This window comes from Lichenostomus cassidix, chromosome 8, assembly GCF_008360975.1.
Source record: "Lichenostomus cassidix isolate B80296 chromosome 8, HeHo_3.0, whole genome shotgun sequence".
Lineage (NCBI taxonomy): Eukaryota > Metazoa > Chordata > Aves > Passeriformes > Meliphagidae > Lichenostomus > Lichenostomus cassidix.
Genome location: NC_139489.1, coordinates 18,119,481 through 18,144,744, shown reverse-complemented (window position 1 = coordinate 18,144,744; position 25,264 = coordinate 18,119,481). Strand labels below are relative to the sequence as shown.

Here is a 25,264-nt window from a genome sequence, read left to right as displayed (position 1 = left end):
GCTGCCTGGAGTATCCCGGCTGGCGCCTGTGGGCCCAGCCGCTCCTTGCCGTGGCTGGAACGCCGCTCCGCCGAGTTCCCTCAGCGCTGCCGCCCCGCTGCCTCAGGGCCGGCACCCAGCGCCGGGCGGCCGACTCCGTCCTGATAGGCTGCGCTGCTGAAAAAACATGATGTCAGCCAGGGTTTAAGTGCTATATATAGTGTGTGGACAAGACTACAAACTCCGTGGATCTGTCTTTGACCAAGAGGTAGCGTGGTTTTTAAAAAAATCCCAAACATCAGAACAGCCACCCCACCCCTTGTTTTGCAGCCTACTGTCATGCGAACTGCTGACACCATTCAGCCCTTGCCATTGCTTTGTATTGCAGAACACCTGGGACAGTTGCTCCAGGCCTCTCACCACCGAAGTCATTAACTGCACCCCAGTGTAAAGGTCACCCTTGCAGCGCTGGAAGGTCAGTCTATTTTTATTGCCTAGAAATACGTTAAAAAAAAGTGCTTCTCAATTTACAATCACTGTGTTATACTGAGTTTGGTTTTTTTTTCTTCTTCTCAAAAGTGGTATATTTCGTGGAATTGGAAGGAGTCTGAAAAACAATTTAGGCTTAACCATTTACTTCCAGCCATTCCATGCCTACCCTTATTAAGTGTGTTTTACTGCAGGGTGTTCACCCAATTACCGTGCATTTAGGGGGAGTCCAAAGGCCTTGATAGTCACGGAAACACTTCCATGCATTGCAAACTGAAGTTTTTTTTATAGTTTGGTAGCTTTTTCCTTTATTTTGTCTCTCACCTCCTTCTCCCACTGAAAATATCAAGAAATCTTTTTCCTCATTACAGGTAATGTTTTTTGGTATTGTTGAGAAAGGTTTTCATGTTGGTGTAAGTGAATATGTCAGCTTGTATGCCCTTGACAATATTAGGGTCCCTAGACAGGGTGGTGGAAAAAGTAAAAGCCCTCCTGGTTCATTTCCCTTAAGATTCACCTCAGTGAGGCTCATTCAGATATGATTCAAATGTGATACTTATGATCTCAGTTATTTCACACAGATATTTCCTGAGTACCCAGTAGGATTCTCCCATTGTCCTTGTCTTTTCTAGCCCCCTTATTCTTTACTCAGCTTGCTGGCCTGTGTTTGTAGGACAGACTTGCACCTGGCAGAATCCTGGCTCTGCTGGCATGCTGACTGTTTCCTCTGAATTGGATGTATCTCAGAAAAGAAGATGATACAACATAGGAGTGGGAAATATGAGAAGCTTCGACAGTTATGTAAGTCATAGGAACAAAACCAACAGAGGTAATTGAAAGAGATCTGGACCATCTTTTTTCTAGGGTCCTCAGCAACCTTCAGTATCCTGAAGTGACTTTGCAGTTGGTCTGCCACAGAGCCTTGTCCACGTGTCCTTTCCTCCAGGTTTGCTGCTGTCCTGTCACGTACTGCAAAAGGGCTGGGATTTAGAAATTTCATGAGCTGCTTACACAGAGAACAGCTCTAAGAGAGTGAGAGCATATAATGCCTATGTAGCCAAGTCCTGTGCATAAATAGTTACCCTAAAGTGCATGTTGAATACATTGTAAAAAGCAAGAAAATAACCCAAAGGGTATTATTAAAGGCAGTTTCTCTTCTGCTATTAAGTTTTAAAATGTGGCTCTTTTCATTTCCTTACTCCATATGGAAACTCACCCTACCCCAATCACTAGGTTTGCACTGCCACATCTCCTCCATACTATGCATTGAGACAGATTTTGAAATGTATCTAGGTTTGTGAAAAAAGATTTTTTTAGTGTCTTGGACAAAAATCATTAGGAAACCAATCCTGAGGCACTTATTTTGACCATCATCTGTGACTGTAGCTAAACTAGATGTCAACAGTGTAAATGAAGGACTTGATTCACTACCCAGTAAAAAAGTTACCTAGGTACTGTTAAATAACTTAATAATTGGAACAATATAATTTCATTTACCTTCAATTAAATATAAAAAAAATACTGTTTCAAGGATAATGAATGTTGCAGGTCTCTTGAGGGTTTTTAATTAGGAAAGCAGATCAGACTTCCCTAATCCTTTCTCCATCAGTATTATTTTTTATGCTGGCCCATTCCTTACAGGCTTTGGGTCTGTGTTAATTTAGCAGATGTAAATTGAGCAGTTTTTCTCTATATGGAAACCACACCAGCCACTCCACATGAATGCACAAGTGCCACCTTTGAGCATTGCAGATTTTGTCTAGGACACAGCCAACACGAACCGTGCATGGCATTTGCTACACTGGCATCTAAAGGGTGGTTTTCACAATGCCATTTTATCTTCAGTTTGCAGTTTCTCTGAGTGGGATTATGATATACCACAGCAGGAAATGATCAATAGTTGCTTCAAAATAAGAGTGCATACTCTATCAATGTTAACTATCAGGAAATAATTTTGCAGCATTTTCAAATGTACTAATACCAGAATTCTTCAGTCCTTTTACACGCACCTTCCTAGTGGCGCCCCTTTCTTGCCTTCTGTTTTGCAACTCAGTGTTACAGAACACTTATCCTAGCAATGGTGTCAATACAGTTTGTGGAGCTTTTCTGTAGGTGTCAGATCACACTAATGTCATATTGCTTATGCCTGTTTTAAAGGTTAGGACTGTAAAGTGTGGAACTTAGAGTACTTACATGATGGCACTCACTTTTTAACAACAGAAAAATAGTTCCCAATGACAACAGTAAAATCCAACTAGCACAGAGGGAACTTAACATCCAACTAAAATTAAAAGCAGATTCCTTTGTCCTGTGTACAGGAAATTTGAGACTTTGAAATTTAAAGTGAGCACATTTTTCCTCAATGCTCCTTACTCATGCCCTGTAAATTCATGAACTAACACTGTTTCATTGTTCAAACAATAGGAAGCTTAAGAGGTATTGAATCTTCTGTCTAGCTTTTGTGTTCTAATGGGAAGTTCTCAACTAGAAATGCAAACTTGAAGGAAAACTTCTTTTTTTTAAAACTGTATCTTTGCAATTCGATTAAACTGCAGTCTTTTCTGAGCTAGATCTTTGCTATGCAGTGAGTGAAAATAAGTGCTATTCTTAGACAGTTACGGGCTCAGGAGAAATTTGTATATGTTCTTGGACATTAGTATTGAGTGAAAACATTCATGAGAACATTGACATAGTCACCTATAGCTTTTTTTTAAAGTTTCTTCTAAATGGCTAAACAAATTGCAATAGTCTGATAGGCAGTGAATAGGCAATAAATTGGAACGAAAATGCCTTTTAAAGTAAGAAATCATATAAGATGGAGAGGCTAGGACACTAATTGATTTACTTCGTCCTTACTGGCCTTTCCTGTAGTTGCTCAGCTGTGTTGGTTTGACTTTTGAAAGATTAACCTGGTGTCATCATGAATTTTTGGATTGCAGAAACATTTTTGGTTTGTTTTTAATTCCAGTTTGGCCATTCTTTTACTGTGGGGCCTCAAACAATCAATGCTCTAACTTCCATAGAAAGTTAATTTTTAATAGAGTTTAAATTTTAATAGAAAATTGTAAAAATCAATGCCTATATCTTTAAAGAGGTCCATATAAAATGTTGCTAAAGGCAGCTTTCCACATAATTGCTTAAGATAGATTGGACTCTACCTTAGCTAAGAGCATCACATTAATTTGGTATTCATAATCTTCAAATGTGGTGACTTGGCAAATAAAACAAAGTATCTGAGTTATATTCTGGTACCATTTAACTTAGTTAAGTGTAAAATAAATTCACATATACTGGGCCAATTTTTATTGTAGAGGGAGAACATATCATACCATTGTACTGAACCACTACCAGCATTTTTATCCTTGTCTGAACTGTTCCATTTAACACTAGTGAGATGTGCTGAAATTTAAGACTTCAGTGTATCTATTCCTAAATGAACTGTAGCAGTGTCTTATCAAGCACATCTAGTCTTACAGTTTTATATTTCCTCCTCAAAAATAAATATTCAGAGTGTCTCTTGCACTCTCCATCTCCTTTATGATATTCCTTCCTAATATGTCAAACTATTCTGAGAATACTGTGAATATTTTCCTGGTCCATTAAAATAATAATCCTTAAATCTTACCTAGACAGTTCTTTAAGTCAAATGGTAAACATGTGATTGTGCTTTTCTGTTCTATGAATCTGACATCTGCTTTTTAAACAAAGAAGTAATTTCCTGAAGTTATCTGAAAGCTAATGTTGGGGACTGTACTCCTGCTCTGTAATCCTTCAGTGCAGGCAGAATTCAAGACAAGGCAGTTTACACAGCCTAACATGGTGTAATATTTTGCAGAAGGAGAATATTTCATCAAATGTATGACTACAGCAAGCATTTGTTTTAAAGATATTAAACATGAGCAGAAAGAACGGGGAAGATGATACAAGAGTGGTTTGCACTAGAGTACTACCAAATTAGACTGGCAAATCTTTTTGCTCTGTACAGCAATCAGAGCACCTGCTTCAACATTTACAGTTGAACCATCACCAAATGCTGCTACCAGAAAACAGAAGTTCCTATATAGTGTTTGTCTTATTGATATCATCAAGTCTTTTGGTTATCCACAAATTTATGTTTAGGATTACTGATGAGAAGTAGTTTGCCCCTAACTGGGCAGTGGCTCCTTTATGAATACCCAGGACCTAGGAATAAGTGCTGTATTTTGGGACAAACTGCTGCTGCTGCTGCCCAGCTTTTTGAGAATCCTGCCTCTGCACAAAGCACTGGCTATTTCAGCTGGGGGAATTAGTGTCTTGTATCACAGAGCAGCTTTGATATTTTGCTTCTGAGAAAATCTGGAACTTTCTTGGAGGTGCTGGCTTCCAAAGGGACTATGTACTAACCTGATAGTGCAGGAGGCAGCTTTCCATAGCATGTCTGGCTGGGGTCACTTTACACCTTCCTTGATATTCCCCTGTGCTCATCAATCCAGGATTGCTGCTTACAGGACTTGAAAACTGGTATGAAACAATCTTCGCTCCCTTATTCTTCTCACAACTCTCTTATATTGGATATGCCTTTTACCAGCTCTGTCATGGTCTGACCAGTTTATTGGCTTTTGAAGATCCCTGCAAACATTTAGGTGAGACTTGCTAATGTAAGAACTAAAATCCCTGCAACCATTCTTATGGAGAGACAAACATCAAACATCACCACACGGTTCCCCACCAGGGGCACTGGGCATGTACTAACTAGAATGTAGGTACAACTAATAGTGCTGTACATCATCCCTCCAGCAGGATTGCTTGTGCTTAAACTCAGAGCAACTGCAAAACCCACAGACATTATGGGTCTGAAAAAAGAATGCATTTAGAAGCCATGAACGAGTCAAATTAGGAGCTGCTGAGAAAAAGTTAAAAAATAGAAAGGGGTTGCCTGTGAAAGGATATCTGAGATGAGATGAAAAAGGGTGGGAAAATTAGTTCTTAATCCAAGTGAAAGGGCAGAGAAAAAAAGCTGGGGGGCAAAGGTGGAATTGAGATTGGCTGAAAAAGAAGCTGATAAGTGTGTGATAGAGCACTGTACAAGATTTCAATTAATCTTAGCTTCACATTATGAATTCTGTAATCTGGTCTAAAGTGCCTTAAACTGAAGCACTTACAGGTCAATGCCTTTGCCAGCAAGCTCTTTGTTCCCTGTAAAGCAGAATAGAAACTTATCACGCCTTGCTGATATAATAAAATTAATAATTAAAAAAAATTACAGCAATTATCAGAAAATATAGCTAAATAAAGTTAATAATGCAGTACTTTTATCAGATAAAACTTCATAGTGTGCATCAGATAAAGCACTGATCCACATCACTGGAACCAGGTAAAATTATTTGACTGAAGCCCTATATCCATTCATTTAATTGTGTTGTGCACTGCATTAAGTGGAGACTCTCAGAAAAGTGACAGGTTGCATGTCATTTTGTCATAACACCTATACAGACCTGTCTCCAATTCATATCAGGCAACCAGTCTTAATTATTTCGTTTCAGATAAGCAAGGAAGTACCCATTAAAAAAAAAAATCTATTTAAGTCGAAGTGGATACGTGTTTTGGTAGAAAGCTATGGTTCGGGTACTTCAGCTGTTGTGTCAGAATAGAGACGCAAAAACAAAGTAGGTTCCTGTGCAGTCGACTGCCAAATCTGATTTGACTGAGGGGCTACTGCCACCAGGTGGATTGTTACAGTCATTGACTGAAAATTCTAAAATGCGGAAACAAGTATTTTCATATAAATACGATTCCAAGTCTGAATTTTCTGTGTGACATAAAAAAAGAAATAAAAAATTAATGTGATTAGTAAAGAGAAATACGAACAAAAAAAATGCATAGAGTACAAGGAAATTTCTGAACATAAGGGGAATACTTTAGTTTGTAAATTAACAATAAGTTAATAAAACAGGTAAGTATGAAACAGTGCCAAAGCTCAAGGAAAAAGAAATTATTAATTATGGAGAAAAATATCTCATCCTACGTTGTGACTTTATAATAATTTGCTTCCTTTTAGATGGTCGGGATTGTTTTAATGACTCAAACATTCCCCTCTCTTTGGGGCAAAAAACCCCCACCATGTACAAATTGATTTGGTAGGAAGAATTCTTCCTATCCAAGATAACAATATTGTTATTAATTCCCAAATACATCTTTAGGTGAGACAATAATGCTGAAAGCTTGAAAAATCTTGAAATGCATAGTCTCATATATGTAGGATACGGAAGAGAGAGGTGAATAAATATTGGTGCCATACTGGGCTTTTATCAGAGAAAGCCCAGTATCCAGCATATATTTAGTATCCCGCATGTATTTAGCAAATCTAAATGCACTTTTTCAAGCATGTCAGTATTTCAAAATAGATAACACTAGTAACAAAAAATTCTTTGATCCAAATTATCCATCATCAAAACAATCTGATAGGGATGCAGCCTTTTTATGGTCATAAACTTGTCAGTAACACAGAGCCCAATGCACACATATGAAACTTGTGCAAGGTCTGACCTTCTAAAATACCACAATTTTGCTGAATAGTTAGCTTAATACCTAAGAGGAAAGTTGATCACAAGGAACACATAGCAATACAGATTCCCTTCAGATCGAGCTTCTATGGCTTATTGTTTTCCATATAGCTTTGGGCTTAAAAAAATAGAATAGCTATCAGTATGAACCTTGGGCTGCACAATTGTTAATTTCCAAAATTATATATATTTTACTTAATTGTTTCCTCGGTTCTTAAGCAAGAGAAATTTCCTTTTATGTGCTTGGAATGAAGTCTTCTCTATGAAATTGCTGTTGCTTTCAAAATTATAAGCTTTCCCTTACTTCCTTAAGTCCCTATAATAAACTAAACAAAAAAGTCATCAGCTTCTTTTCATGTTAGATATTGTGTCATTCATTTGCCAGTTGACATCCTCATCCTCTAATATAGGTCAATAGTAGGTTACACAGCTCTGTATCTCTTCAGGCTTGCAGGAAGATTCAAACCCATGCCCCAGCCCTCTATGTCTCTCTCTCATTTGGTTAAGCTAGACACTTCTCCTTTGCAAGAAATACAGAATCATTATGTACACACGAACAACAGTTGCAGTACATTTTAAAGAGAAGATTGTCTTTTTATGCCACTTCATCAGCAATTGAGAACTTGGATTTAAACAAAACAGAAGTTAGAGAAGCCTGGATAAGCAATTGCAGTTTCTGCCAGCAAAGCCCCAGTTACAGCCAGTACTTATTTGCTTTCTTGATAAGAAGAGGCCTGATTTTGCAAGCCTGTATACGTGACCACCTTTCGGCACACGAATAGCACCGCGAATGAGCTCCGCAAGCTTTGACAAGGACAATCTCAGTAAAACTCTAGCTGTAAAACCAGGACGGCCATCCAGACCTCCAGCCTTGGGAGACTGCAGAGCAATTCCGAGCCCGAACCCCTTGCCCAGGGCCCCGTTCTGGAAGTTCCCGGCGGGCAGCACCTCGGGCACACGGGGCGTTCGCAGCGCGCCGCTTCGCGGCTCCCCGGGCGCGGCTCAGCTCGGCTCGGCTCGGCTCGGCTCGGCTCCGCCCCGCCCCGTCCCGGGCCATCCGCGCCCCTCGGGCACGGCGTGCGGGCCACTCCCGCAGCCAGAAAAGCGCCGCAGCCACGGGCCAGGCTCGAGCAGAGGAAGGGGCTGGTTGCCCCAGCCGCACCTTTCCCCTGCCCGCCCTTTTCCGCCGCAGCGGTGCCGGAGAGGAGCGTACGGCTCCCTGGGACAAGGGCGTGCGGGGCTGAGGAGCTGCTGTACCCCCAGAGTGCTTTGGTCAAACTGACGCCACTGAGTGCTCACAGTGTGGATGCGGCAAGCTCTTTGGAAAGTGTACTTGCTTAATAGAACAGGTATGAAGCAGCAGGTATGAAGTAAAGTAAAACCTGGTGGCGTTTTTAAATAATCTTGTAGCTGCTGCCTTTCATGCGAGATTTCTGAATTGCTTTAGCGAAAACTCCTAAACCTGTGTGCCTTACTGAGTAAAGGTAAGCTATTTTATCTGGAAGCCATGCCAACCACGTTCCTCTGGCATCTTGTTTGCCTCTCATTGTGTGAATATTAGTTTCTTACTTTGTTTCTTCATTAATGTGCATAGGAGATGGCTCTATGATAACTGTGATAGTAAATGAGCTCATGCTGTAGTTGAATTTACGTGTTGGGGTAACAAACTATGTCTTTTTAGCTCAGTCTCTGGCTTTGGGTTCTTCATATAAATACAAGTTTGCAGGATTGGGGCCTTAAAGATTATGTGCAGAGCGGCTGCCCAAGTAAAGTAATTAAACAACCGAACAGTGCAAAATCCTTGCCTCCTGTTCATTTTTGGTGAGATATATGAAAAAAAGACAAAGTTACCATATTTTTAAGATTGTTCATATTTCTAAAATAAAGTGCCTCTTTGTTAGGGAGTAAATGCGTAATAAGCATTAAAATCATGGTGCAAATTTGTGTCAACTGATAATTGGAGGAAGAAGGTATCAAAAATTGGTTGTAGGTTCCCTTGCCATTAAGTGCACCAGAAGATAATTAAGTAATTACTTAGTATCCAACTGTTTGAAGTCTGGGGAAGTAAATGTCTGACAAAGCAAAGGAAGCTGCAGGATCAGTGTTTCATTACTGCTTCATGCATTTCAGCTGAAGTGTAGGGAAGCCATATAAAATACATGCCTAAAGCAAAGGTGCTCTTACAAACCTTACTTTTTCTCTGTGTGTATTGTTTTCTTTTTTCAGACAAGCTTCCTGGATACAGTAAAGGCTTATTCTGTTAGATGCAAGCCAAATAGAAGAGGTTACAAAGTAATAAAAGTTGTTGTTTTACTGCAAGTAGAGCGTCAATGGCAGTTTTACCCAGACTTTGTCACTGTAACAGGACTGGCTGTAAGGTAAGTACCTACACTCAAACTGTTATAAAAAGTCATTTTGAAACATATAAGCCCTTGAAATTCTCTTTTTTAGAAAAAACGAGATGGTGAGGTGTGTATGTTTTGTTGTTTTGTGTGCATGGGGGGGCTGTGAGTGTTTGTATTTTAACAGTAATGAATTATTATGAATGTGAACACAGCATGTTTTCTGTCCTTGCTCAATCCAGCTGTCACGATATGACCACCTTTAACTGAGCAGAAGAGGTCAACCCAATCTCTTTTTATGAATTCAGAGGGAGGGTGGCTCTTCGGCAGCAGGACTATCTGCTTTCCCTTTGTAGGGGTATATTTCTAAAGGAATGTGTCATAAACTCCTTATATTAATATAGCTTATTCTCTTCAGGAGGCTCTTCCTTTTCTGCTTGCTCTCTTGTCTCATGGTGCTTAAGAGAAAATTTCTGTCTGTGGTAGCTTTTGTACCTTTGAATTGACAGGATGTTTGCTTTTCCTGTTGTCTCATCTCTTCTTCTCCTCAGAAGTTATAGATTTCACACTGTGCAGCTAATGAAGTTAAACAGCTGAAAGAAGAAAATTTCTGTGAAGAGATCCTGAGCTATTAGGCTAATAGGGCTCTCTTAACTATTGATATCTGCAGGGACTGTAGGAGTTGTTTTCAACACAGGAAGGAGTAACTTATTGCTCTCCATTTATCCGAATCATTTTCAGATTTTGGTTGCTTTTTTTTAAAAATATTATTAATCTCTACCTAATCTTTTTCTTCTGCTAGCTTTTGAGTCAGTTGAATCTGACAAAGAATATTTCTTGTTTCATTTTACATCCCTACCACATCCTCTGCTAATTAAAGCAGAATACTACCCGACTCTTTTTCTTCTCTCTGCGCTATGCAGCCTCATCTCTTCTTGTTTTGAAGATTTCTCTGGTACACATAATTTTACTTAACCTTAGTTTTTAGCTTTCTATAGGCTTCTTTAACTTATGAACAAAATCACTTTGTTGTGAACTTTTGACAGTTTGGAGAAGCATTGGAAGTAGAAGGAAGTACTTTTAACTAGAAGTTACAGATATGATCATGATGTTATCGTGACTATTTGGGTGGAGTTGAGCATTGGGTTTTTATTTTCTAGTTCCTGAAACCTCACTGTTCAATGCTCTCTTGCCTCTGATTTTCTTCTGATGGTTGGTGTAAAGCTGCTGAGGAGCCCTATTATGAAGTACAAATTTAGTATTGACTTGGGAATTGTGAATTTATAACACTGAATGTATGAGAACGTTGGAAGAGTTCATGTTGAGGACTCCTGTTGTGAAAGACTAATGATGTGCCTTGTCTTCATTTGACTACTTTTTAGGTGTCAAGAGTTCAGTCTGAAATGGCTCTATGTGTTTCTTATCTTCATGTCCATCTGTGCTGTCAGGGAACTTCATAACCTGATACTTCTTATCACTTGCTGCAAAATGGGCATAGCCCTACCAGAAGGCAGACCTACTTGTCTGTCTATGTTCCACTAGAGCTGATAATTCACTTCTTGTGCCTAAGGATTGAAAGGAAGTTTATCTCTGTTGTCCTGGCCTTTTGGACGTGGAAACAATTTTGTTGGCTGAGGCCTTCTGTAAACCACAGCACAGCTGTAAGGCCTGCATGCTACTGAGTAGCAAAACAATTGCCACAGCTTTTCAATGAAAACAGCATTGTGCTGGGGCAAAACACTGAATGGTGAAAGCTGAGATTAGGGGTTCATATAACTGTTTTAGGATCTCTGGTCCTACTACCCCATGTCTTTCATGCATACTGTTCCCTTGACAAGAGTGTGACAAGCAATCCATTGTTTGACTAATTGTCTAGAGGTCCAATAACCGAAGAGTTGAAAGGAGAAGTCTTGTGCTTTTCTGCAACAAACATACATATGTCTGTCTAAATCTTCATACCAAATTCTCAGTCTTGCATGTATAAAATTTATTTCTGACATTTGGCAACTTTAGTTTCCCTGCAGAAAGAAGAACTTGTTAATGGGGAATTATTTGTCATATGTGAAGAAATAGACACGGGTTGTGGAAACAAGAGGCAGTCTGTAATAATGCAAAATTGGAAGCTATGATTAATAAAAGTGGGCTTCATACTAGCTGTGTAGTTCCTCTATACTGTCAACCTTTATATATCTGTGAAGCATGCTTTAAGATCCATCTGTCCTGTGTTTAAGAAACTTTTTTTTTTTGAGAGAGAATGGGAGATGGATAGGCAAAAGATATTTTACATGTGCTATCTAGATGCATGGAAGGAAATAATCCACCCAGTGGATGGAGGGATCCATCGACAGCCTGTAGATGGCCTGAAACATGATATCTGAACATTCTTGCAATGTCTGGCAGTTATCAGAAGCAGAAGCTCTTCAGCAGCTGGGAATGGTGTCTTCTCATGAATGCTTTTTTAAAACATGCTTTTGTGTTTTAGCATTCAACTGATTTCTAAAGATGAGTGGTGACCTGTAATGTAAATATTTATTTTATTTAATTGCCTGTAAATCTTATCTTATGCAGATGGAGCTGCCTGGTTTTGCTGTTGCTGTTTGGATGTTTGTTTGCTTCTATGCATCTGTGGGTGGCTATCCAAATGGAAAAGTAAGAGAAGCCTGTACTAGCATGGTACCCTGTCATGGTAGCTCTCCTCAGCTGTTACCTGAGCACACCATTACAGTGAATGTGACTCAATTTAAACCAGGGGACAACATAGAAGGTATTGTGTTATAGCTGAAGAGTTTAATTTACTGTTTCTTTTTATTATAGTATGCCTTTCATCAGTTTTCTCTGCTGGATTTATCTAAGCTATTGAATGTTGTTTAGGTAATCCATTAGCCATCATTCAGTATGTGTACAGTGAGCATCTGGTAGTCACTGAAATATTTTCTTCTTCCTCTGGAGTAGAGTTAAATTTCCTTTTATTTTTCTTCTTGTTTCAGTTCATCTGTCTGGGCCAGATTTTGAAGGATTTTTCATACAAGCCCGGGATGCAGAACACCTGGATAGCCCTGCAGTTGGTTCTTTTGTGTTAGCTGACCGGAGACATTCTCAGCTTCTGACATGCGGTCGTACCAAGGTATAGTCCAGTGCCTTAAAATGGGGTACTGGGCACTGAGGGGTTTGACTAGACTATATCTGGAATAGGACAGAGCTGACCTATGTACTCTTATTTGAGTTCAGTGAGTCTCTTGGGAAATTGGTCCAACTTGAAGTATAGAGGCATGACTTGCTGCAGCTCTGAGCTAATCTCATGAGCTGTTTGAACTATCCTGAGGACAGAAGGCTACTGACTGCTGCAGGAAGATGTAGCATTTGTAACATTACTTTTACATGTAAACAATGAATGTAGTGTATTCCTAGTATTGAAAGGAGTTGTTGCATTGTCTCTTCATCCTCTTATTGTCAAAAAGTGGAGCATTATCTTACTAAGAAAATGTCACTATTTCTGTATAAATGCTGCAGGGGCCTCTGTCTCATTGCTGGAGTCCTCTGGATTGAAAATTGTTCTTTTTTAGCCTTGAAGTTTGTTAGTATGCGTAAGTTACAGTACTACATTTCACCTGAGCTGATCATGACTGACTGGGGAAAAGCCAGTGGCACTGGGGTTGTGCATTGTAACAATGCAAAGTTTCTTTGGTATTTAGTTGCAGCCTCTGCTGACTGTTAACTAACAAAATGCATATACATTGTGTAACTCTTCATGTGTGTGTTTTCAGAATTCAGCTGTCAGTCACACAAGTAAAGCAAAAAAGAAAGACATAAAAGTCTATTGGATTGCTCCTGGAGGTGCTCCAAAACATATACAGTTTCTGTAAGTAAACCTAGTATCAATTCTATTTCCTTAAAATGTAAACAAGGTAATCCTGTACCATTGGCTGTGTCAAATACTGTCCAGCAACTGAAAAGTCCTTGGGTGCAATGGCCTGAAAAGTCAACCCCTCTTGCTTGCTGCAGAATCTACATTAATGCAAACAGTTGTATATTAGGGTGAGCTTAAAGGTGAATTTTTTTTTTTTTTTCTTCCCAAGGAGAGTATAAGAGGATTTGGAAACTGGTTTCTTTAGTCTTCCTAGTTAACTTCTCACATCTCATACCTGTAATATGCAGTGTTAAGAATCTTTTTCTTGCTTGTACCTAACCAAATGATATGTATACTCTCCTGTTACACTACTAGCTTTTTGTGAACTACAGGATAAAAGCAATGCAACTCTTCTCTGAAGTTCTAATCTATGCCATAGACATGGATGTTTCTTCTATCCACTGCAGCATGGGGTATTACATTTTAAAATTCTTTTTCTACTGAGATTTAAGATAGTTTCCTGCTTTAATCCCTAAAATGGTAGAGGTCTCCATAAAGATGGTGTTACAAATTTGTATGAACTATAGAATTGTTTCCATTTTCCTTTTTCCTTTTTAAAATAGCAGTCAACTATACGTATATACAGTAATGACTGTGTTTATTGTGTTTTCTAAGAGCCACAGTTGTGAAGAAATACAGGACTTTCTGGGTAAAGATTCCGGGTCCTGTTGTTTCTCAGCCTGATGTGATTTCCCCAACACCACCTTTACATGCAACATCAGAGGCTATGTCAACTTCATACCCAGTTTCCTACATATCAAAGCCAGTAAGTAATGATAAACCTAAATCATAGGCTATCTTTAATGCTTGTGATGAAGAGAATATAATGAGGTCACGTTGATACAGCATCATAACAGAAAAAGAAAGATGGTGGATGAGTAACTTTGATATGTAAGACTAAGAACACGGACAGCTACTCTCCTGTTTTAGTTCAGTTGCCTGAACTTCTCAGGGTTAAATGTTCTCATGCTGCACACAGGTCAGTAGATTAATAGAACATTTAGAAATTAACGATCAGAATATATTACGCATACTTGTCATGAGAGCTGGGAAAAGACTTACACTGGTCTTGACTAATAACTTCGTATTAGCAACTGCAGACTCAGAGGCTTTCTTCTCTGAGTTCATCTGTGTTACTGACTTCTATTACTGAGTTTCGAATGGATTGAGCAAGCATTGCTATTTGATCCAGGATAAATGTGACTGACAATCAATGTATTTTCTCAATGTGTATCAGTGGAGTTTCTAGTTTAAAAAGCAAACACAAAGCTGGAGCACCCTTCCTTTCTTCCTCATCTTACAGCTGATATTACTGCTCCAAATATTAAACCAGAGGAAGTTTTTTCTAAAGTTTTTTACTGTCTTTTCAAAGTTATTCTATTGTAATGTCTTTAAAGAGAAAATTCAGCCCAAATATAGTTTGGAATTCACCATCATTTTTCTTAGTAGTCCTACAGTAATTATGGACATGGTTTAAGAGATTGGTATGTAGACATAGATGACATTGTTGTTCTTTGTATGCTTTTCTTCTACCTTGGATAGAAAGGGAGGAAGAGAATGAGAAGTTGCGTTGCTCACAATTTGTTTGCTTAATTGTCTAGTTTAGTGCATCAGGTTGTGGAAGTACGAAGTTCTGCATTAGGAACCCTTCAAACTGTGATCCTGGAAGTGCTTCCTGTTTTTTTCTATCCTTCCAACAAGAGGAGAGTTCAGTTTTTATTGAAATGAGTGGTCCAAGTGAAGGATATTTAGCATTTGCATTGTCCCATGACCAGTGGATGGTGAGTATTCTGTTTTATTTTCCATGGTTGCTGTTGTGATATTAGTAAAGTTTGAATGGAAATGCATATGGAAAATGGAACTACTGTCAGATGTCACACAAAGTGTGACTCACCCATAGTGCTAAAACACAGGTTATCTCTTATAGGTGGATATTCACTTTTCTCTTAGGACTGACTAATTGGAGTAGAATTTCCCTATGGGTGACTGTTATGGCAGAATTCAACCTGTCTGGTTGAAATTCCTAGTTCAATCAATCTTTATCCATCCAAAAAATCTCACCTCTCAGAAGCTGAGCTGTTATTCTGAAAACATTTGCATTTGATCCTTGAATGTTACTCCTACACAGTCTTAAACGTTTAAATATACTTCTTTCTAACTTTTATGTTAAAGTGAAGGGCTGGTGCTGTTGACAAATGCATAATCCATAAGCTACTTGTTGCACAAAGGAGATGCTGCTTATATTCAGATTCCTAGTACAGGAACACTTGGTTCTTAACATTTTTTTTTTTTTTACAGCTGTGGAGGAAAAAATCGTGTAACTGAAGTGGATTTTTAAATAGCTTCAACATCCATCTCTGTCTTGTCTAGTTAATTTAGTGAATTCTAAATAATTAAAGAAACTTCTGATAACGTGGTTGTTACTCTGGGAGCGGAGTGTGAATCATAATGCATATTTCTGTGTGTCATCTGTTTGACTTAATGTGGTTCCTCACTAATAATACTGATGTTTGAAAGATGAGAAATAACAGCTTGATAACTACAGAAATCTCTCAGGTCTTGCTGCCTATCTTAAATCAAAGACCTTTTGGAGACTGCCAGCAGTGTTTTTGTTGCGCTATAGATATTTTTCTTTTAAACTCTGCAGGGTGGTGATGATGCATATCTGTGTGTTAATGAGGATCACCGCGTTCACGTAAGCACTGCCCTGCTGAAGAAGCGAAGTCATCCTCTCTTGGATTCAGAGGTATGTTTGAAAACAACTAAGATACTTCCACAAATGTGGCTTTGAAGTAAGGTATGCTGCTGCTTTGCACTTTTATTTTGTGCAGCAGTTGTAAATACTGGATCCATAATTCTCTAAGGTGAAATTGGTTTGGCTCTGACTTCCTGGTACATGTTGACTTTGGAAGTCTAAATTTAATTTGTAAAAATGCTCATGTGATTGGAGCTTATTCTATTTAGAAACTTTGTGCCTTATTAATTATTATTAAGCTCTCCCTTTCCTGGAACTGCAGTTGCAATTGATAGATCCTGGGTTCAAGATTGAAAGGGAAGGGGGAGATTGTTATGAGCTGTAAAAATTAGTGATAATGAATTCAACCCATATGTTGCTGTGTCAACTTATTGACATACCTCTTGCATGCCAATTTAGAAGGCATCCCCCCTTCCCTGGATCATTCACATTCTTTCTTTGTGCATCAGTGACACTCTTTTCTTTTCCTGGGTTACTTTTAAGCCAATTACTCTGCCAGTCTGAAAACACTGGGTATTAAATGTCTCTTGTTTTACAGAATGTCCTTGAAGATGTGTCATGGAGGCTTTTGGATGGTATTCTTCAATGTTCTTTCAGAAGGAGTATTCGTCTCCCTGCTTATAAAGGGAGATTTAATATGGATACCAGTTACTACATCTTTCTGGCAGATGGGGAAGCTAGTGAAGGTAAACTTGACTTAGATATGGTTGCTTTTCTTTGAGCAACTCCAAATGAGTTAGTAACCCTTCTGTAAGACATGCCTTAGCTAAGAATTGGTGTCTGAACTAAAGTTCCCAAGTTTGAGGCCTTTAATTCAGTCACCTTTACTGCTTCTCTGGATTATGGGTTTGCCTGTGCAAGTTGTTGCAAACTTACTCAGTACACATGATAGAACTTATAGCTTCTTGAGAACAGGCCACATATTTTTTTTAAAATGGAGACTGGCATAAAAGGGACTTATTCTTCATGTCTTGTGCATGTAGTAGAGAAAGGTATTTCCTGTAGCTGGGTGAATTGGGTTTTGTACATTAGGTGTGCAGGATAGCTTGGGTGGCAGGTTCTTACCAGATTGTGTGTTAGCTTGTATGATTATGCTCAGCAGTCACAACAGGGCTTGCATTCATGAATAAGGAATGAGCACACTTACAAGTGCAATGGCTTTCATTACCAATAAATAAATCCCTTTATGTCACTGCTCAGGTGGACTAATATACAAACATCATCGTCAGCCCCTGGTCACCAATGGACTGTACAATGTCACAGGTCTTCCTCAGGATATTGGAGGTTCCCGGTCCCCACGACTTATCAAGGCTCATGGTAAGCTGCAGTTTCTAGTTTTGTCTTCCAGTTCTAGACTTGCTGAGACTGGAGAGTTATTGCAGATGAGGTATTCCCTCTTGTCTTTCTGGCATTCATGTTGTATATTCTATTGGCTAGCAAGATCTGGTACTCTGGTGGCAGAGTTAAGTTATTAATAATTTTTTATTTCAAGGACAGTGTTGTAAGATTCTTTTTGCTCAGGAAAATGAACCTGCACTTGCCTTTTCCCTAAATTTATAATTAGGACCTCTTTATCTCTTTCTCTCTATTTCAAGTTGTTCTAGTTGCAATTTTGGTTTTGTTCTATTTGAAGTGAGAAACCTCTCAACTGGCAGTCTGCAGGCACTGAAGTTAATGGGTATTTTTTCTGCCACACTACTGGACTTTTATCAAGGTCCATGAGAGAGCTGTCACACTTTCTTTGTCACACAAATTGTAGCAATACCATATTTCATACTCTGATGTCTGAGCCAGTGTAGAATGGCTTCTTGCACCAGTATGTACTGAGAATCTTAGCATATATGAAATGTGCTGTAGCCAGAGCTGCTCTGTTGTGCTGTGTGGGCAAAGTGTGATTATCTTTTGCATGGACGTTTCTGTCCTCTAGCAAGATAAAGGCTATAAGCTGTAGCCTGAGCTGAGTGATATGTTTTTAGTACTTTGTAAATTCTGACCATGTGCATGTAGACTAAACTATTATATAATCTTTGAAGTTGTATTCATGTGCATTTAAATTACTAATTTACCTTGTTGGGTTTTTTGTTTGTTTGTTTTCAATTTTCAGGAGCACTAATGTTTGTTGCTTGGATTACCACAGTTAGTATTGGTGTTATTGTTGCACGATTCTTCAAACCTGTCTGGTCTCATTCATTCCTGTTTGGAAAGGAGTTGTGGTTTCAGGTGGGGAAAATCTCCACATATCTCCAACTGAATTTTCTAGCATTATTGTAAGCAGAATTATAAACCTACTAGATCCATGAAATAGACTCAACATGGTGAGATTTAGATTTTTCTTTAATCTTATAAAACGAAACAATTACAAATCGGAAGTTCACCTACTTTACTAGTAAAAGTAAAGTCTAAAGTGGGCACTAAGAGTATCTTGTAACTGTAAGTCTATTTAATGTCTTTTAATGATGTATTAAGAAAACTGTAGTTTCTAAAAGCCAACTTAACTTTTCTAGGTGCATCGTATGCTTATGTTGACTACAGTCATGCTTACAAGCATTTCTTTTGTATTGCCTTTTGTATACCGAGGAGGTTGGAGCCAAGTAAGTGTGTACTTTTTGTCCTGCTTGTTAACTCGAAGGTAAAAGTGGGACAAAATGAATGAGGAGGTCCACTGACAGCTAATGTGTTACAATTATTTCTAAGCAAATTTCTGTGAAAGCTGTTCTTAAGCAGGCTGGTTTCAAATCCTAGCAACACAGAAGAGGAATGTTGTTTCCTTTGAACTACAACTGAAAAATTTCAATGTTTTCCTTCCCCTTTCTCCCAAATAAATTCCTTGCTCATAGTTTCTTTATATGTGTTATTTCAGTCTTACTAATTGCTTAGAGAATGTGAATTTGGGAGGGGAGTGAGAATGTGATGGCTGACATTAGTATGGTAAACCTTCTGGGAGTCAGGGTTTTTATGAAATTAGACATAACTGCATCCAGTGATAAGCTTAGTCTGGAGCAGTAGCTAGATGGAGATTGCTGTCACCTGTAGTCTATTTGATGCAAGGTGACATCAAAAGTTGGAAGTTCTAGAGAGTATCTGAATTCAAGGTGGGAGAATATGGTCACAGGTGTGAATTAGGGGAGTTGAATAAAATATTTTTGGGCGAGAGAGAAGACAGCTGCTGGGATGAGTTATAAAGTATGCCTGTTCTGAAGACAAAGATTTGAGGCTGGAGAGCTTGGACAATGGCTTCTGTAGTTATATTAGTCTGCTCTTCAGCTGGTAGAATATCTCAATACAGCAGAAAGGTGGGACAAACCCTGAGCAGACATACCAGTGTGTCTGCTACCAAGGCAAACAATCTCCATGTGGCTGCAGGGCAGCTTGTTTTGTCCTGTTTGCCTCTGCCAGTGCTGCTCTGTTGTAACTTATTAATGTAAGAATAAATGAAATCTGGAGCTTTTTGGTGACTCTTCTCTCTGTTTATATAGATACTATATTTAAGAAAAATGTTCTCTGTTTAGCAAGCAGGTTTTCATCCCTATCTTGGCTGTGCTGTGATGGCTTTGACAATCTTTCAACCACTTATGGCAGGTTTCCGACCATCTCGTCATGCACCAAGGTACAACTAACTCATTAAGTTACAGCCTCAGAAATTAAATGTGACTGTTTCTTTAAAAAATGCATGGATTTGTTTTACAATGGAAAGTTTTTACAACTTGAAAGTAGGCAAAAATGTTCTTTGATTTCTGCCCTCTTCCCCCAAATATGTAATTAACAAAATGTATTTCATTATTTTTGCAGAAGGCAATTGTTTAACTGGTTTCACTGGAGTACTGGTACAACAGCAAGAATATTAGCTGGTGAGTAGAAGCAACAATTGTAACTCCCATTTAACTGATTTAAAGGAGCTTTGTTCTTTGTCTGGGCTATTGTTCATCTAAAACATCTATGGGCATCCAGTCCAGGCATGTCTGAAGATCTTTTTTCTTGTTGGCCATCTTTTGTGTGCATTTTAAATGGCCATTGGGTACAACTTTAGAGAGATAAAGTGACTTTAAAACTAAAGGAATTACTGACAAATCTGAAATACCTCTGTAATGAGGACCTGTTCTGACCCTCATAATTTCCTTTAGTCTTGGAAGATAAGATTCTTACAGTAGCATAGTTCAAGTTTATTTAATGGGAGACAGGAATTCCACTTACAGACACAGAAGCTGTGTTTAATTCTATTTCAGGCAAATTTCTGCAGGAAGCTTAAGCACTAATATTGTTGTGACTGGTCTTGTTGGTAGTCAAAAATGCTAGTGATTGTGTGGCTGGAATGTGATAGGGCACTAAGCAGGTTGAAAACTATCTTGGCCTTTTCTACCTGTCTTGGCCCTCATACTACCAAAAAAACCCCAAAACAACCCCACTAAAACAGCCTTCTATGCTCCCCCAAAAAACCCTCAACAACTTTCAGCTGCATGGCAGCAGTGCATGAACTCCTTCAACTTCATTCCTCAAGCAGTTTTAGGTAATTAATGGGAAATCTATTTACAAAAGCATTGAGAGCATTTTTTAAGCACACTGGCACAACATTCTTATTGTTTTTTTTAATCTTGTTTTACTGAATAGTGGTGACTATGTTCTTGGGAATGGATTTGCCAGCACTTGACCTGCCAGACCCGTGGGACACCTATGCAATGATTGGCTTTGTAGCTTGGCATGTGGGTACTGATGTTCTTCTGGAAATACACAGCTACTGTCTCGTTCGTAAAGGTACAAACCCAGCAAAACTCCTGTTGTCCCCATGCTTGCTGAGCGTAAAACCAGTGTGGACTGAATTTTAGAAGGTGTTCTTTGGCCTGTAAGTCGGAAGCTGAATGGGGGTAACTCTTGAGTAATAGTGTTATCTCCTGGATGCAAATGAATATGGAAGTAAACCAGCTTTCAAGACAAAAGTGTTTAGAAAAGTGGTGTTTGTGCCATTCTAAATAGTAGCTTCTCATTTCTCAAACCACAGTTCATAGGGGACTGAAATGTGTAAGTATTTTGAGAACCTCTTATTTTTAGCCATAATTTTGATCCCAGGTGGGTATTTTAAGTCCAGGTTAAGTGATGCACATTTAATCTGCATTTTATTGCTGATAAATTGCTGTTATGCGTGGCTGTTATTGCAGGAGCTAGCTTGAATGTTTGCCATTTTGAATGTGAAATCCTGCCTCCAGTATGTCTAGTGAAGAGATGGGTAGTGACTTCACTGGAAATTAACTTCTCTGACTGGTGTCTGTGAGAGGAGGTGACTGTGCACATGTGAATGACCTTTGTCTATGGCTGAGATGAGAGAGCTACAGAACTGAAGCGTGATTAATTAAGAGTCTGTGTAATGTGACGTGGGGAAGGAGTGATTATAAAATATGTGAATTTAAATTTAACTGCAGTAATTATTTCCTCAAAATAGACTAATTAACCTGAAATGTTTGGACAATGAGTGTTCTCATGCTGGTGAATGAGAAATACTTTTAAATGAAATCTAGTTATTGTAAAATGTAAAAAAAAAAAAAAAAAAAAAAGGTTTTAGCTCAAAACTCAGTGTTTTGATTCTTCAGTCTTGCAAAAGAGACAAAATGGTTTTTTTACTTTAATGTCCAGAATTTACTTTTTGCCGTCAGCTCCAGCATAATTTTTCGTTTGTGCTGTGAGCATGATAGTCACAGGTCATGAAATGTCAAATGAGGCTTCCAAGTCCATTTCAGATTTGATGCTGTGTAAGCCTTAGTCACAGGATCAAGACTTCTGCAGAATAAAAATAACACCCCCCTTCCTGTTTAAGGGCAGGCTTGACTTCTGTTTTTCTTCCCATGAACAGTTGAAGTGATAGAGGAGGATAGAGTACAGATACTGCAGTCTCTCACATCTGCAGAAGCAGAGGTGAGTCACAATTTTGTAATTACTTGCTATGAAATGGGATGATTCTTTGTTTAAACCAATAAAAAGACCATTCAATAACTTTTCTTTCCCTTTTCTTCCAGGGTCGTCTATTTAAACAGATTGTGTTAACCATCTATGTCTGTGGAAATATAGTATTCCTCATTGCCTTCCTGATAGCAATCAACCAAGTATGAAATAAGTCTTTGGGAATTTTGTGATGAAATACTGTGCAGTTAAAAAATCTGCAAGGAATACATTTTATTACAACTTTTTTTCTCTGAAGATGTAATTGAAAAATAACAGCATATGCGTGTCATGCTCAGTGTTAGGGAGATCTGGAATTCAAATCTAGAGAGGAAAACTGCAGTCCTACAAAAGCTTTCTTCTGATGAGACTTTTAATGGGAACCTTTGCCTGAGTAAGGAATGAAATCTCTATTTTTAGGGCACACTTGTTAACTTGATTGAAGCCTGTAGGTTAAGAGAAGACTGAGAAGTTGTGCTGAAAATGTTGTTTTGATAGTCAGTTCCCTAAACATATGTGAATATTATTGGGGAAACTGGTAAGATATGACTGATCCAGATCAATCTGTCCACTTTACTGAGCTTTAATGATATATGATGTGCCAACTTCCTGCTCTTGACCATCTTGGGCAGAAAAAAAACCCCAACCAAACAAACAATGTAACTTAGTGAAAAATTGTCACAAATACAGGCTGATGCATGAGCTAAACAGACAAATGTAAAATGCAAAAACCACTCTCTCTGCTCTAAGAGCAGCGTACTTATACAACAAGCATAGGAGTTAGGAAACTTCAGTCCTTTAGTAAAACCACCATTTGCCTCACTCAAAACACTGCTCTGTCTCCTCCTGCTTGGTGCTTGTAAGCCATAAAGAGAAAACGTGTTTGCAAAATATAATGCTTTAAAGCCTGTTGTTATTCATCCAAAACTCAAACCAGCAAGAACCTAGCTGCATTTATGGATCTTTGTCTTACTGTCATTGGTTGCTTATGGCTTCTGAATTACTTGACTGTGTGAATAAGATGGATTTGTGACAATTGATGCTTTAATGGAAGTGAAAATTCTTGCTCTGGAATGTTGCATTTGTATTTGTGCTATTGAGCAAAATGTAAATTGGAAGCTATGTTGGCTTCAGGAAAAGCAGCTTCTGCTAGTGTTAAGTGAGAGACCTTTGAGACTGCATATCTAGAAGACCGAACTGTAAGAATTCTATAACAATTCTATTCTGGAAGAATATTGGAGGATAATTTTTTAGTCAACAAATTTTCTCCAAATATATGTACAAGGTACAGAGAATAGAAAGAGACTATTGTTAATTTTTTTTGGTTCATGGTTTGCCTACCATGAAGTGGCATTTTGGATATGAAACCTTAGTGTGCCATGCAGTGTCAGTGCTTTGCAGTTGTGTTTTGTGGTTTGGAACAGCTTGCTCCCACACTTCTTTTTTGTTACTGGTGAGTATAGATTTTTTAGTTGTAACAATTCAAAATATATTTTTAGGCTAGGGGTTCTAAGCTAGCTGAGAGTGAAGGTGTTGGGCGTATTGGATAGAATAGTAGGTAGTGAGGCCTGACTTGGTATAGCCTTTTACAGCAACAGCTCTACAAGTATGACCAGCTCTAAAATACTTGTAGGTGTGAGCCAGGTGGTGGTTCTTTGCAGTTACTAAAGCTGTCTGGTTCTGTTTCATCCTCCACCTTCCGAAGTCCATAGTGCAGCCTGTTGCATGGAAAGGTAATATTCAGGAAGCTACAAGTTTGTTTGTAGTCAGTGATCTTTTTGGCTGCTCAGATGCATGATTTAGCCACAATGACTTTTATGGAGCTCGGATTAATCCCTTTGTCAGCAGCAGCTGGCTGTGAGTGAGTCTAAGGTGAATCATCTCCCTTTAAAAAGTCATGTGCAGATTGGGAAAGGGGGACTATGAAGAAATGAGTCACAACCCAGGCTGAAGAGCAAGAAACATGGGGCCAATTGTGTGGGTTTTTTAGAGAACGCTGATCTCAAAAGCCTGGGAATCTCAGGCTCATCTAGTGCTAAAGTTTTGTAGGACTCTTTCATGTACTGTGAGTTTATAGAAAAAAAATCACTCAACCTAGGCATGATTGGCTTTTTAAATTAAGGTTAATACTAGATTCTTTCTGTAATACAATAGCTGTACTGTGGGTTGTTTCATTTACATGTGACAATGAACATGGGTTTTAAAACATGAATGTAAATACCTCAATAAAAGTTCTTGTCCCTTTTAGTAATGTGAAAAAGCTGTGAAATGGAAACTAGAAAAGTCTTGACTAGGTGCAAAATGGATTGTCTGGTTTTTGTAGAAGTAGTTTTATAAATTAAAGCTATCTAAATACTTCCTGGAGACACTATTATTGAAATTGAACGTTAAAAATGTTGTACTTTTTAATGCAGTTTCTTTTTCTCATAAAGAAAAAAACTTCTCGTTCCACATCTAATACAACTTTAAAATTGGCAAAATTGTCACTTGCTCTGGATAACTTGTTTCTTCACAGTATTGTGTAGTTTCTTATGGGAGACCTTCGATGCAGTATTGTAACTTAATTGATTGAAAGCCCTGCTAATTTTACATGATTTCTGTTCACACCACCACCACCCCTGCTGTTTTCCTGCATGACTAGTAAGAGGAAGTAATGTGTCATTGTGATCTATTGACTTCCAAAGTTTCTGGTATATTCCCTTGAAAAAAATCTGTAGAAGTGTTTGATATTGGCAGGAAAATAGGTGATAGGTAGTTTTGCTCTGGAGACACAGGTGGCTACTGTATTTTTGTTTGTTCTGAAATGATACAATATTGTGTAGAAGAAAACTCACATTGCTTTGCTTCTTGAAGGAATCACACTGAAATCAAGAAAACTTGCTCACCAGAAAAGATCAAGAAGGTTTCAGCATTTGCTGTAATCTCAAACTTGTGACAATAAATTGAAATTTGCATATTTGTTGAGCTTTTAGGCAGGAAAGACTTCCAGTCAAGTAGAAATTTGTGATCAGTGTCACAAGTAGTTTACTGTTTTGATGAAGTTATTAGGTGCAGCCTCCAAATACTGGTTATCTGCTCTTGGCTTAGCTAAAAATCATGTTCTTTGCTGTGTTTTGAACAAAAATTGATTGGTGCACATTTCTCAAAAGTAATGGAGTTCACAGCTACTTTGTTTTACTTGAAGTAATTTTTAGCTGGTTGACATTTCATGCTGCACAACGAGCCAGGGGAAGGTGTATTTCATGTCTCCTTACACTGAGTGCTACATCTTTTTCTGTTTTGTCAAAAATCACCAGATGGGGAGACTTCCAGTTCAGTGCAATAA

At 38.5% G+C, this 25,264-nt stretch overlaps 1 protein-coding gene across 6 annotated transcripts; it reads left to right on the top strand.

The window, feature by feature from the left end:
• The first annotated feature begins 91 nt into the window (after positions 1-91).
• Positions 92-24,303, top strand: FRRS1 (ferric chelate reductase 1). 6 transcript variants are annotated; one of them, XM_085068165.1, is made up of 19 exons: positions 92-247; positions 368-454; positions 1,333-1,414; positions 9,237-9,388; positions 11,921-12,116; positions 12,340-12,476; positions 13,117-13,211; positions 13,875-14,025; positions 14,861-15,040; positions 15,907-16,005; positions 16,553-16,700; positions 17,215-17,331; positions 18,119-18,234; positions 18,519-18,605; positions 19,524-19,621; positions 19,804-19,862; positions 20,620-20,763; positions 21,854-21,915; positions 22,017-24,303. In XM_085068165.1, exons 4-19 carry the CDS (start codon positions 9,341-9,343, stop codon positions 22,107-22,109), a joined length of 1,830 nt encoding a protein of 609 aa, XP_084924291.1. In that variant the 5' UTR covers positions 92-247; positions 368-454; positions 1,333-1,414; positions 9,237-9,340; the 3' UTR covers positions 22,110-24,303. The 6 variants fall into 6 exon arrangements, with proteins under 6 accessions (XP_084924291.1, XP_084924289.1, XP_084924292.1 ...); XM_085068163.1 differs by lacking the exon at positions 1,333-1,414 and adding an exon at positions 1,142-1,269; XM_085068166.1 differs by lacking the exon at positions 1,333-1,414 and adding an exon at positions 1,101-1,269.
• The last annotated feature ends 961 nt before the right edge of the window (positions 24,304-25,264 follow it).

Excerpts from the sequence above, each read along its gene's own strand:
- FRRS1 (XM_085068161.1), top strand. The coding sequence starts at position 9,341 with ATGGCAGTTTTACCCAGACTTTGTCACTGTAACAGGACTGGCTGTAAG. Across the intron at positions 12,117-12,339 it reads ACCAGGGGACAACATAGAAG|TTCATCTGTCTGGGCCAGAT; the intron begins GTATTGTGTTAT and ends TTCTTGTTTCAG. Across the intron at positions 21,916-22,016 it reads TCACATCTGCAGAAGCAGAG|GGTCGTCTATTTAAACAGAT; the intron begins GTGAGTCACAAT and ends CTTTTCTTCCAG.